Source organism: Myotis myotis, unplaced genomic scaffold (genome assembly GCF_014108235.1).
Source record: "Myotis myotis isolate mMyoMyo1 unplaced genomic scaffold, mMyoMyo1.p scaffold_m19_p_6, whole genome shotgun sequence".
NCBI classification, from domain to species: domain Eukaryota; kingdom Metazoa; phylum Chordata; class Mammalia; order Chiroptera; family Vespertilionidae; genus Myotis; species Myotis myotis.
Window position 1 is genome coordinate 81516633 of NW_023416368.1, and position 13863 is coordinate 81530495.

General features: G+C 45.5%; 1 protein-coding gene across 11 annotated transcripts in view; it reads left to right on the forward strand.

Annotated features, from left to right (window-relative positions):
* Positions 1-12524, forward strand: part of SAFB (scaffold attachment factor B) — a 35427-nt gene extending 22903 nt beyond the window's left edge. For 4 of the 11 annotated variants that reach the window (XM_036314480.1, XM_036314482.1, XM_036314490.1 and 1 more), the window contains 12 exons: positions 707-856; positions 937-1019; positions 1365-1504; positions 1691-1779; positions 3952-4058; positions 6488-6778; positions 8151-8288; positions 8503-8545; positions 10947-11065; positions 11376-11482; positions 11898-11964; positions 12181-12524. In XM_036314480.1, the coding sequence (XP_036170373.1) occupies positions 707-856; positions 937-1019; positions 1365-1504; positions 1691-1779; positions 3952-4058; positions 6488-6778; positions 8151-8288; positions 8503-8545; positions 10947-11065; positions 11376-11482; positions 11898-11964; positions 12181-12454 (1608 nt within the window). In that variant the 3' untranslated portion in view covers positions 12455-12524. Of the gene's footprint in view, positions 1-706; positions 857-936; positions 1020-1364; positions 1505-1690; positions 1780-3951; positions 4059-6487; positions 6779-8150; positions 8289-8502; positions 8546-10946; positions 11066-11375; positions 11483-11897; positions 11965-12069 lie in introns of all 11 variants that reach the window. The other 7 variants (XM_036314486.1, XM_036314487.1, XM_036314483.1 and 4 more) reach the window with 6 other exon arrangements.
* The last annotated feature ends 1339 nt before the right edge of the window (positions 12525-13863 follow it).

The following is a 13863-nucleotide window of genomic DNA, read 5'->3' on the forward strand; positions in this document are numbered from 1 at the left end:
TGCTCTCAACAGGGAAATGTCACTCTGAGGCCCATGGCTTCTTGGGAGCATTGTAGGTTTCATTGAACACAGAATTAGACCACTCTGAAACCTTCCTTTGGGGCTAAGATTCCTTGTGGAAAATAAGGATGAATACTGGCTCCTATGGGGCTTCTCCTGAACCTGGTGCCAGACATCAGCTTGCTGAAATGTTTGGAGGAATTACTCAGTATGTGAGGGTGTACCTTTAGTGCCTCAAACATCTTAATGAACTTGTTGTTATCCCTAGTGAGATGGATTCTGCCTTCCAGAGTGCTCGTTGCAAACTTGTTCTTATGTCGATAGCCATCTATATAGATATGTGTTTCTATTTGCTGCTCACATCTATGACTATATATTCAGAGTAATTTTTTTACAAGTTTGAGATAATGTTAAAGGAATATTTGCAGAACTCTGTCTTCATCTTGCTTTTGCCACACTGCCATCCTGGTTCCCTGGAGAAACAGCCATAAGTGGAGGAGGTCCTTGGAGTAGTTAACTGCAAGACGGTAGCATTATCTTCCCCAGTCATCTGCCTCTTTTCAGGCACCTGGTGACAGGGTTTTCTCCTCCCTCATACCAGGGAGGAGGCCTGACTTGAAGTAGATCAGAGGAAAGCAGCATGAACCGTAATGACTGTGTGAGAGGGTTTCGTGTCCGAGACCTATTTCTGTGCTTTTCCTTTGAGGTGGTGGGTGCCAAGGTTGTGACAAATGCTCGGAGTCCTGGAGCTCGCTGCTACGGCTTTGTGACAATGTCCACAGCGGAAGAGGCCACAAAATGCATTAACCACCTGCACAAGACTGAGCTCCACGGGAAGATGATCTCAGTGGAAAAGGTAAAGGGCCGTTTTCTTCCAGGACTTTGACTATTTGAGGAAACAATAAGGTAATACTTCAATTTGCTTCTATTTTTCAGGCAAAAAATGAGCCTGCTGGAAAGAAAACGTCTGACAAAAGAGACGGTGAAGGGAAAAAAGAGAAGTCCAGCACCAGTGACAGGTATTACTCTTTTCTCTAAGGAAATTGTGGCCAAGACGATTCTTTTCTTTGTTTCACATCCTTCAAGTTCTCCACAGATAGGGAAGAGCACGAGGCCCCTGACCCCATTTGTTTTTCCCATTTGTTGTAAGGGGGTTCCCGCACCAGTCATTGTGCTGGATTTCCTTAATCCAGGGGCACTTGGGGAAAGCCGGATGGGCTCCTTGTTCTTTGTTGTCTTGTTGATGCCAGTTGAGGCATCCTCCTTCTTGGCACTTGGTGCTCATTGCAGGAACCTGATAGTGGCTGGTTTGTTTATCAGAATACCTGATCTAACACACTTCTTTGTTTTGGGGTCTTACCTAGATCAGCAAACCTTAAAAGGGAAGATAAAGCTGACAGAAAGGATGATGCTAAAAAGGGTGAAGATGGAAGTGGAGAAAAGAGTAAAGATCCAGATGATCAGAAACCTGGCCCTTCAGAGCGATCTCGAACCACAAAATCAGGTAGCTACCGCCTAATCGATATGTGAGAGCTCACTTTGAGTTCTGCTCCTGGCCGTTGTGGTTTGTTGGTTTGCTGTCATCAGTTGGCAACACAAACTAGATTTATTTTCTATAGAGTTCAGTATTTTTTTCTCATTTGGATGTTTCTTGTTTCTTACCTTAACACTGACACTTTTCTTCCTGTAGGTAGTCGAGGAACCGAGCGGACTGTAGTAATGGATAAATCTAAAGGTGTGCCTGTTATTAGTGTCAAAACATCGGGATCCAAAGAGAGAGTGAGTATTGATTTTCTAACTAGGGTATTTAGCAGTTGTTTTCATTTGACATTTCTTCCATTTACATTTCTAAGTGTGTTTTAGGGAATTACTGAGGTTAATTTGAGAAAGGTTGTCTACCTTTTCAAAATGTAGATACCTTGAACTAAAAAAAAAAGAAAGAAAGCTTAAAAGCTTTTCTTCAGGAGCATTTGAGATCTTGCTTTCTGGCACATGCTATCAGTTTGGCTTCAATAAACTCTTTTTCCCCAATAAATTCTGAATAAATAAGTAAATGCTTTCCTTTATACTTAACTTGTTCTGATGAGAATTGTTGCTCTTTTTTTCTAAAGCTAATTTTAAGATTCAAACATGGGAGTGGTTGACCTTTTCCCTGAGCCAGTGTTTATCAGTCCATTTTCATTGCCTGCCCTGAAAGTTTCGGCAGTACTTCATCGTGCATTCCTAATCTACATGTGACCCAGCCAACCTCCAGCCACCTTAGCTTCATCCTGTACTGTCTCCTTGCAGATGCTCTGCAGAACACAGAATCCACAAAGTACCTGTGTTGTTAGGTTCTTACCGCTTCAGTCTCCCTTCCATTAGGGTCACGGACAGTGTTGATATTCATACATTCAACTTTTGACAGCCTTATAACTTTGATAGATGTGGGTCTCCAAGATCATCCACATTTAGTGATTCACTAGAGCAGTGATAGCGAACCTTTTGAGCTCGGCGTGCCAGCATTTTGAAAAACCCTAACTTAACTCTGGTGCCGTGTCACATATAGAAATTTTTTTTATATTTGCAACCATAGTAAAACAAAGACATATTTTTGATATTTATTTTATTTATTTAAATTCCATTTAACAAAGAAAAATCAACCAAAAAAATGAGTTTGCGTGTCATAGGTTCGCCATCACTGCACTAGAGGGACTCGTGGACTGAGCATATACATGTACTTCCAGCTAAGATTGGCTACAATGATGCAGTGAGGATACACAGTGGATCATAGGAAAGACAGGCAGAGTTTGGGGGGAACCCTTTATGGGCTCCTTTGTATTCTCTCCCTCCCATGAAGGCTCATAGAGCAGTGAAAATGCAGCAACCCACGGGTGATGCTTCTGCCCACAGAAGCCCATTAGAGTCTCAGGCAAGATTTTTATTGGGGGCTGGCTACTTAGCATGTATCAAATTCCCAACTCCCAGAAGGAAAGCAGGTGTTCTGTGTAACTATAGTTTGCACAGTTCAGGCATAGTGAACCACCCATACCAGTTAACTGTCCACTGGGGACACTTTGAACATCAAGATCCCAGATTCCACCCTCAGGCCAGTTGTGTTAGCCCCTGTGCTGCACAGATGACAAAGCATTCCAGCTACTGAGTAGTGTGCATCAGTTGCAAGTCAACATTTTTATTATGGAAATCTGTATGTGTTTTTGCAAATATTTTAATATATTATAGCCTTTATCCTTACTTTATTAAAAATGTTTAGGCCCGGCTGGCATGGCTCAGTGGTTGAGCGTCAACCTATGAACCAGGAGCTCATGGTTCGATTCCCGGTCAGGGCATGTGCTTGGGTTGCTGGCTCAATCCCAGTGTGGCAATGTGGGGCATGCAGGTGGCGGGCGATCAATGATTCTCTTATTGATGTTTTTCTTTCTCCCTCTCCCTTCCTCTCTGAAATTAATAAAAATACATTTTTTAAAAAAAAATGTTTAGAAAATGGCAAGATAAAAGTGTGGATTCCAGGGCTAAGATAGGTAGAGCTCAAAAAGAATGCAGTTGGCACAAATAAGGAATCTTCCAACATACCAAAAGGGGCCTCCGTTGGAAACTCACCGCACATTAAATTATGAATGAAAACTACAAGATTAAGGAATTTATTGTGGATGCAAAAGACAAAGTATTAAAAATACTTCTTTGGTCTTTTGTTATTTATTAATTATTGTATTGTATTCCATACGAAAAACTAAACCTACTTTTGCATCACCTATATATTAGTATTAAATGGTGATGAAGATCTGTGATTTTGAATTATAAGCAAAATATGAAGTTCCTTAGGAGGGAATGAGTTGTTACTTAATTGTCTCATTAAACGTTAATCTTCATTTCTTATCTTCATGTTGGATGTTTGGACCTGGACATGATTGTTCCTGTTGTCATTTCTACCTCAACTTCTTAATGTTCCAGGTTTCTAAGAGCCAGGATCGCAAATCAGCCAGCAGAGAGAAGCGGTCTGTTGTGTCCTTTGATAGAGTCAAAGAGCCTCGGAAATCAAGAGACTCCGAGTCCCGCAGGTGAGTCAGGTTCTAGAAATGTTTACTGGTTGATTGCTGCCCTGAACTGGTTATAACTGTGTTCAAGGCTGTTTCAAAGCCCCCTGTGGGTAGAGAACTTCTTTAAACCTGTTTTCCCCTTTGGTTTTCAGTTGCCTTGCTGTGACTATCAACTTACGGCTTTTTCAAATTATTTTTCATGTAAATAGGCTCATCTCTTCCTGAAGATTATGGAAGGGACCAGTGGCAGGATATGGAATGCTTCTCGGTGCAGTCATGCTAGTTAACACCAATTTGCTCCGGAAGCTATGAAAATGGAAAAATGGTGGGACAGATATTGAGTGAGCTGAGATGTCCTCATCCTTAAATAAGCCAAGAAAAAAATATTTTTATAATTTTTTAAAAACTAAACACAAATAGTATTGACCACATTGAGTGACAGTTAATTTTCCTTATCAAGAAAGAACTTTTAAGCTGTAGTTTAAAAAATAATTGTTAGTTAAAAAAAAAGTCTAGGAAAGTAAGAGAGAGGAAAGGGAACAGGGTGTACTGTTTTGTTTTAATGTCCCACAAAGAACTTTATGCCTAAGAGGGAAAGGCATTGGGCAAAGGAAATTTTCCTTTTCATGATGTAATTGGCAAATAAGTAGAACCAAACCATGTACATGTGGAAATTAACCTGATAAAAATGACATTTCCCACTAGTGATGGACTCTCCCAAAAATGACTTCAGGTCATTTGTTCTTTGGATAGTCCCTTTGGGTCTCCCAACTCACCAACATCCTTGACTAAATAGTTAAAATGAACTGATGACTGAACACAAGCATAAAAATAAATTAATTCATATAATATGAAAGTAAATATATTTGTGAATTTTAGCTTTAGAAGGCCTGAAAACTCATGAGGTAGAAGTAGACTAAATCATAACTTTAACCTTTCTATAATGAAAGACGGAAGAGAAAGTCAAAAGACATATGACAGGTGGGAATAAAGGTCATTTGAAATGTAGTAAGGAAAAAAATAACCTGGTAGTAAAATGGATCAAAGACAATATACAAGTGCCCATGAAACCTATAGAAAGTGGTTCAGCCTCACTGGGGATCAGGGAAATTGAGATGAAAACAGCAGTGAGACCAGCTTTTTATTCACCAGTTTAATTTGATCCACCGTTTGAATTATAGTATGGGAGACGGGTATTGGTAGAGGTGGGAGTGGACATGGCAGACAGCCTAGGGAGACGTTCTGCATAGGCACACTTCGGAATCCTGATGTCTGGGCACAGTAATGCGACCTCTTCACAGCTCCCTGGAGGAACTTATGCACAGGAAAATGGGGATATGGTGTCCCTTTTTGTGAGTTTGGGAACAACCATGAGGTCTGCCTCTGGTTGCTGGTTATGTAAACCTGCCTACTCCAAGGGCTTCTTCCTGAAATCTATAGAGATGGAGATATGGGAGGATTCTGATGTGTTACGTGAACCAGGGAAGCTGCCATTTTGTCCAAAATGCAGACACAAAACAAGGCAAGATTATGCATTTCTGTTAGTACAAATATGTGTCACTAAATGCATAGCAAAAGATGGAAATGAGACAGGCTCGCAGGTATACAGAGACTGGAGGAAACGTGCTACAGTATGATCAGTATCACTACCAGAAGAAAGGCTCTCCAGCATGGGGCAGGGGCCCTGCATGGCCTCATTGGCACTTCACCACTCAGCTGTTACAGGCCCTTGCTGGTTAAATTCACCTGAATTTATATAACAGCATCTAATGATTTGATTCTACTGCACTAGCTTGGTTTCACAGTGACTAATTGAAGTTCATGATTTAGAGAGCAAAGGTTCTAAATCAGACTTAGCTATGAGGAAATATGTTCTGGTTTTTTTTTATAAATATTTTTATTGATTTCAGAGAGAGGAAGGGAGAAGAGAGAGAAATATCAATGATGAGAGAGAATCATTGATCGGCTGCCTCCTGCATGCCCCCTACTGGGGATTGAGCCTGCAACCCAGGCATGTGCCCTTTACTGGAATCAAACCTGGGACCCTTCACTCTGCAGGCCAACGCTCTATCCATTGAGCCAAACCAGCTAGGGCTGTTCTTATTTTTAATGGGTAATTTTACAGAATCAGATGTTGAACTCCAGAAAGATCTTAGTTTATATTACAGACCCTATACATACCCCTTTGCTGTAACCTGGCTGGTCTTGGATTCATCCGGAAGCAGAGCGAATGCTTTAGTTTCCGGGCTCTTGTTGCTTTTTTGGATGCAGTGGGCTTCCTCCTTGTTCTTCCTGCTAGAGCAGCAATCCTGCAGGTCTAGACCCAGCCCTGCAAGCTGCATTTCTGCAGTGCTCCATGGTTGCTCTGCATTCGTAAAGCTCACCCCACTGGGTGGTGCCACCAGCACTGCGGCCTTTGGTCCCCTGCAGCTGTTGCTCTCTGCCCACAGGTTGCGTGAGCGCAGTGAGCGGGAGCAGCGCATGCAGGCACTGTGGGAGCAGGAGGAGCGGGAGCAGCTGGAGTATGCCCGGGAGAGGCTGGCCTTCCATCGGCACCGCCTGGAGCGGGAGCGCATGGAGCGGGAGCGGCTAGAGCGCGAGCGCATGCACGTGGAGCACGAGCGCAGGAAGGAGCAAGAGCGCATTCACCGAGAGCGGGAGGAGCTGTGGCGTCAGCAGGAGCTGCGCTATGAGCAGGAACGGCGGCCCACTGTGCGGAGGCCCTATGACGTGGATGGCCGGTAAGCGAGCTGCTCCCACCAGCTGCCCTCGGGTGGCCTATGACATTAAGGTTTTTGTTATGGTCCCCAAAGTCCTGTTCACTTGGGATTCTTATTTAAAAGGAAGCACTTGCTACAGTTCAGTTCAATGTCCTGTACTTGGTCAGGGAATTTGCAATGGTCTGAGGTCCAGTGAGGAAATAGTTGGGCAAAATTGTGCTGATGAAGTCACTATCTTCCAGTCCCAGAACAGATTCTGAGGAGGGAGGAGGAAGTTCAGGTACCCAGAGCAGCTGGGCAGGCAGGCAGACCAAAGAGCACCTGCTCTGGGCCTCTTCCAGGCTTTGTAATCATTGCAGTAATTTGTTTTTGCTTATTCAAATAATAAAACTTATAAAAAATATTGATGTGTTATGTGAGATGAAAGTGCTAACCACGAGTGAAAAAGAGGACTAAATTTGAACCCTGCTGTGAGTACTCTGGGTGATAATCCCAGCAGTGATCCTTTCTGAGTGTTTCCAAATGCATTTATCTTTTTTCTACCTCATGAGCTAAAAGAGGTCTCTGTATAACATACAACATGACTTCTATAAGAGGTCTTTAGACTCCTTTAGGACTTTTTAATGCCTTTGTGCAGAATACTGATGCTGGGAGTCTGTTCTACTCAAATGTTTTCAAACATCACTTCACGTACTTCTAAAAGTCCTCCCCACTGGATGTCTTTAATGGATCAAGTCAGTGTCATGGTAAAAGACACAGAAGTACACTATAGAGCCCCGATAACACCTCTTGCTTGCTGTCTTGATAGATTAAGGCCAACCCTCATGGTGGCCATTCTGCAGATGAGTATGTGTGATCACCTCTTACAGGCAAACCAAAGCTTTTCTACCTAGGGGAAGCAGATGTGTTGAACAAAATAGAACAGTCATTCAGTCAGATTTTTTGTTTGATTGTTAATCCTCATCTGAGGATATTTTTTCCATTGATTTTTAGAGTGGAATGGAGGGAAGGTGGGGGCGGAGGGGAAACAGAGAGAGAAAGAGACATCTATGTGAGAGAGACACATCGATTGGTTGCCGCCTACACACACCCCAACAGAAGTCGGGGATCAAACCTATAACCCAGATACATGCCTTGACCAGGTATCGAACCTGTGACCCCCTTCAGTGCGCAGGCCAACATTCTAACCACTGAACAACACCAGCCAGGGCTTTCAGTCAGATCTTATGTCACCCCTCCAGTCTCTCTCAGCTTGTACAGCAAAGAATACTCTGTTGATCAAGTTAAGTGGTGGGATCAGGGGTAGTCTCGGGGGGTAAGTTCACCAGTTCCCACAAGATGGTCTGTTTGGAGGGGGGAAATGCACTCAGCCCTTTCTTACTTCCCATTCCAGGCGAGATGATGCCTATTGGCCAGAAGCCAAGAGAGCTGCCCTGGATGAGCGTTACCATTCTGACTTCAGCCGCCACGACCGCTTCCATGACTTTGACCACAGAGACCGGGGCCGCTACCCTGACCACTCAGTAGACAGGTTAGCTGGGCCCTCATCATCCTGCCTACTTAATGCAGATGACATTTGTCCTGGGTCATTCTTACCAGCGAGGAAGTGAGGTTGGCCCTTTTAGGTTCCGTGAATCCATTTGAACAGTGTGTGTGTGGAATACTGGATTCAATTTAGGAGATGTTTTCTATTTGGTGGTCTAACCAATATCTCCTTATGGTTTCTTTTCAATTATCTCTTTCAGGAGAGAAGGTTCAAGGTCAATGATGGGAGAAAGAGAAGGACAGGTAAATCAGAAGCTATGCTTGTAGGCAAAGTTTTCCCATTGAGTTCTCTTTTGTTCTTCTGCCAGCCTTCCCTCCTCCCCCCTTTTGCATTAGTGCAAGAATGAGTAAAGGAGAAGGGCAGCCCTTCACTGTTTGTGGGATGACAATTTGAATTGTGCTTCGTCTTGTTTGGAAATCTCAGCAGGTTTTCTGAAGCCCTTTTTGGATTTGACCTGAAGTTCTACACGCCTAGTAACTAAATGCACTGGTAGTAAAATGCTAGAAAGCCTTGGGTGAGTCTGAAAGGCTCTGTAGGAATGTACCTTGTGACCCACACAGCTGACAGATGCCACACTTCTTTATTGTGGAGTCCATGTGTACCTGTGGTCACTGGTCAGCCTTCCCTGCTGAGCCTCAGATAGCATCTCAGTCTCTGGTCCACACTCATTCTCTTTGCAGAATTAACACCTTAGGAAATAAGCTTAGTTTTCTACTTACTTTCCTATCTTACATGTGGATTGAGAAATTTCCCAAGGAGCCCCAACTCTTGAGTGGTTTACATGGAAAATCAAAGGGATTGAGAGAAGGCTGTGGTCAGGGTGGTGTTCAGCAGAATTGGTGTCCTATGAGTCCGTCCTTTCCCTGACTCCAGCATCTTTCCCGGCCTGTTCCATCATTTCCTAAGAACGTGGCTGGGGATGGCTTGGTTCCTTGGTATATTGAGGGGTTCCTCTGCCACCTCAGGAGTAATTCTGTGATCCTCGCCTGAGTCTTGTTTTCTCTACTCTTGGAGATAAATCTTACATGCAGCCAAATCTAGACCCAGTCTTACGGCTTTTCTTTGGTGGAAAAGTTGAACACAGTGGTTAAACTGTTAAGGCTCTAGAATCAGAACCAGGGTCATGCCTGGTGCCACCACTTTTGCCGAGCCTAATTCTCGAGCTGTGAAATGAGGTTATTCTACCACATAGGTAGTTGAATAAATGAGACCACATGTGCACAGAAAGTGTTTGCATAGTCCCTCACACATAGCTGTTATTGCTAGCGGGTTTTCATCTGACATCAGACAATGAAAAACTGAAAGGGTTTGTTGTTTTTAGGGCTGCCCCAAATGGCAGATGATGACATATGACATCAGAAAGGGGAAAGAGCACAGACCCTCGGGGCTTTGTTGAACTGTTAGATGGACTAGTTAGTTGGACAAAAGAATGTTGGTTAAACTTTAAAATGCCAGGAAGAGGTGGAAATGGGCTTTAAAGAACCAGGTCTTGCTAAGTTGAACATTCCTGCTTCCCTGTATTAAATGCTCCTCTGTCCACTTATGTGTCTTTAAATAGAAGGCTACATGTAAAAATTAATTCTTTCTTAAATCTTGTTCTTTGTCCACAATCAGATGAAGCTCTGTAAATCATGAGCTATAATTTCTTTTGTAGAAGTGTTATTTCAGGGGTCCATTTTAAACAGCTCTTCTTTCATTTGACAGCACTTTGGTCTTTTATTTTGCCCCTTGAAGGGACAATGCTCTATTTTGTCCACCTAGTAAAATTAACCCCCTTATCTTCTCTTGTGGAGGTGTCCGTGCACATTTAGGGATAAGAGACCAGGTGGCAGTTAGGGCTCCATGTAAGCGCATGGCCTTGGAGGGCTCCCAGCTTAAGGAGTAGGTGAGCATGGCTGTGGGCAGTGACTGGACTGCTGGAGCAAGCATCTGAGGGGCTTCATGACCAGGGCTCTCTTCTAGTTCCCTCTCATGTCAAATGTGATCCTGGGGCAAAAGCTCCCAAGGTCACTAGTTGGGTTTGTGGAACAGCAAGTCAAGGAGGGAAAGCCACCTCCCCTGGTCCCTAAAAGTCATCCATGGGTGTTCCTCTAGCAGACAGGGGCGGCTTCTCTCATCCCTCCTTCATGGAGCAGGAAAAATGGGGCCAGGCACTACTGGGGCTGCACCAGCCCAGCGCTTGATGGTGCAGAGCCGGTGGCAAATCAGGGACATGATGCCAGGCCCAGTAGTGAGTTGTGTTAAAGGATCCCTCGTGGCCCTTCCACGCTGTGGTTCTCTGGGGTGTTGATTATATTGTTAGCACAGGGGCCCATTCTTGGCACGGAGCAGTTGCTAGGTCCCAGCACCCCTCCGTCCCTCAGTCCCTCAATTCTCTGCCTTCTGATTAGGGTGAGTCTCAGCCCTTTCCTTGACTCTTGAGCACCTGTTCGTCACCAGGCCATGAGCAGACTTCAGGGATGCAGCTGTGTCCTGTGAGATGCATGGCATGTGTGGCATAAGGCAGTGTGCAGCGTGCCTGGCAACATTGACTCGGGTGTGCAAGTGCTTCTGAGTAGCTGTCTTTATTACCTTGTTGCCCCAAAGGCCTTGGGATGCAGGGATAATACTAAAGCCTTTTCATTTTGGCTCTTTAACATTCAGCATTATCCTGAACGCCACGGAGGACCAGAGCGCCATGGACGGGACTCCCGTGACAGGTGGGGTGGATATGGCTCTGACAAGAGGATGAGCGAGGGCCGGGGACTGCCTCCTCCACCCAGGTTTGTGTCTCACACTCCACAGTTCCCTTGTGGGCCTCACATATAGCTGACAGGCTGAGGACCCACCATCTTGGGGGATGTGATGAGCACTGGCTCTGTGGCTCAGTGCACCAACCATGGCTCAGGCCACCTTGGAGCTCTTTGAGTAGCATGGGGCCAGAGCCAGTCCTGTTTCCCTCAGTCCCCACTGCCTGAAGGGATGGGGGGCTGGGAACACAGAATGCTAACCCCAAGCTCCAGAGCCCACTGCTGTTGCTGTTCTGAGAGGCAGAGATGTGGGCAATCCAAATCAGAGATGTCTCTTTCCAAGGGACAGACGTGACTGGGGGGACCATGGCCGAAGAATTGAGGATGACCGTGCATGGCAGGGCGCTACTGATGGAGGCATGATAGACAGGGACCACAAGAGGTGGCAAGGTAAGAACTGGCTCTCAGGGACACATCTGTCGGAAGAGAAGCATCTAGAAAGCTTAAGCAACACCTGCTCTTCACTAATCATTGCTAATCCACCTCCTCTGAGAGCAGGAGTGCTTTCTCTGTTCTCCCTACCCAGGGCTTGGTAGAGGAGAAGCCCCTTAATGACTGGGTGGGGGTGGGATGGGGAGTGAGGGTTGCCACAGAAGAGTGATGTGGGTGTTGGTAACTCCTCCCCCCCGTAACTTAGTGAGGACAGCCCTGTGGTGTTCAGGTGCTTGTACATGCACTGGAGACCTGTGAGATTTGTTTGGGTGGCTCAAGAAAGGGACTGGACTTACCAGAATCCTTGTCATTGTCTTCTAAACTACATTCTGTGCTTGGAAGCACCTTGTGAAAAGTGTCTCTTGTCTTCCAGGTGGTGAGAGAAGCATGTCTGGTCACTCTGGGCGAGGTCACATAATGAACAGGGGAAGGATGTCAGGGTAAGGCATTCTGTTGGTCTCTCTGTACTAGTCTCCTCTTCATATGTTGGCTTGCCTTGGGGAAGTGTTAGAAACATTCAAGTCTTCCCAATTACACTCCTCTAGTGTGCTGTGTCCTAAAATGGTGCGGGGTTTGTCCCATGGTGCTGCTGCTTGAGGGAAGAGGGTTTCGAAGAGCATGTGACCCACAGGCACCCAACACATCCCATTAAACAGACTCCGAACATATGAGCATCTGCATTTGTTCCAGGCGTGGCAGCTTTACCCCAGCTGGGGCCTCTCGGGGCCACGTGATCCCGCGTGGCGGAATGCAAGGTGGATTTGCTGGCCAGAGCCGGGGCAGCCGGCCCAACGACGCCCGCTTCACTCGCCGCTACTAAGTGCTTGGAATCCTGCGTTCCGTCATGTGGCAACCAGAGTATGTTCTTTTAGGAGTTATCTTAAACTGTGTACAATATCTTTTTTTTTTTTATCTGCTGCCATATTGTAGCTCGATACAATGTGAATTTGTTTTTTGGTTTTTTTTTGTAATAAATGTGTTTCTGTCCACATATCCTTTATTTAAAGCGTCCTCTATTTTTACTTCTCTTTAAAACGAAATTATACTCAGCACAGCTTTTCCTTTAGGGAAGGAGGGCTGAAAGGGGCAGCTTTCAGGGACTGTGGGGGTTTCCAGCAATCCTGTAGTCCTTGCTGAACAGGCTGTTATTTTCTGTATGTATGGTAAAATATATGTAATATGAAATTTACTATTTTAACTATTGTTATGTGCACTGTTCGGTGGCATTTAATTCATACTGTGTAAACCATCACCAGTCATCTTCAGAACTTATTTCCCCAAAGGAATGCAGTAAACTAACTTATCTTCCCTCTCCCCCAGCACCCATCATCTACTTTGACTCATGGATCTAACTCCTCTAGGGACCTCACATGAGTGGAACTACATCCTAGTGGGGTGAGGGCACGTTAACAACAAAGTGGGGAGCTGAAGGAAGAGGAGCTGTTTAATACCAGGAAGTGATGAACTCTGCTGGGGGAGGGGCAGGGCCTGAGTGTGGAAAGGGTGTTGTCAGGAATGAGAAGGAAGGAGACCTTATGGCTGGACAGTGTGAGGCAGGTGTGTTCAGGGACCAAACATTCCTGTCTGTAATCCAGGGATTTGCAGCTTGGTAGTTATCTCCCACCCTCGGCTTCAAGGAGTCATAGCCCCTCTGCTCAACCAATGGGCTCACTGTTCCTCTGCCAGAGACCAACCACTGATCTGTGACAAGGGGACCAAGTTCTGCCTTTACCTCCTGCCTTGGAGCAAGTTCCTTCATTTCTGAGTCTCCGTTTGCTTAACTGTAAAATGCAGCTACTGGGTTGCTTTAAGAGGTACCATTGTGGGACTTTCCCCCTCTCCTTCCCACCTATTCCCCCTCTTCCCCATCCCCCATCCCATCTTCCCTCCACCCCAGATATAAATAGCCTAATTCTCTGAAGGCCACAGAGCAGCTCCCAAGTTCTGGTCCGCTAGGATCCCTGTTGACCACAAAACTGTTCGCAGAGAAACACACAGTGGTTTGTCTGTGTGGGTGTCTCACCTTGTACTTCCAGATTTAATAAAAGCTGGTTTGGCCCTCAGGCACCTATGGGAAGAAGACCAGGCTGCTGCAGCCCATGTGGCCCAACGTTGGACAGCATAAAGGGGCTCAGCCTTTGCCCAGCATACAGCTCTGGGAACAGAGCATCAGCTGGACGTTGTTCTCAGCGGGTGACATGGAAACCCTGAGCCCAGCACACACGGGATCCTTGAGGCTCATGTCTTTCCGTCACCTCGGGTTTAGCAGAACTCACCATCTTAGCACAGTCCCACCAGGACAGGGACGGGGCGGGCAAAGTGAACTCTGGTGGCAAATG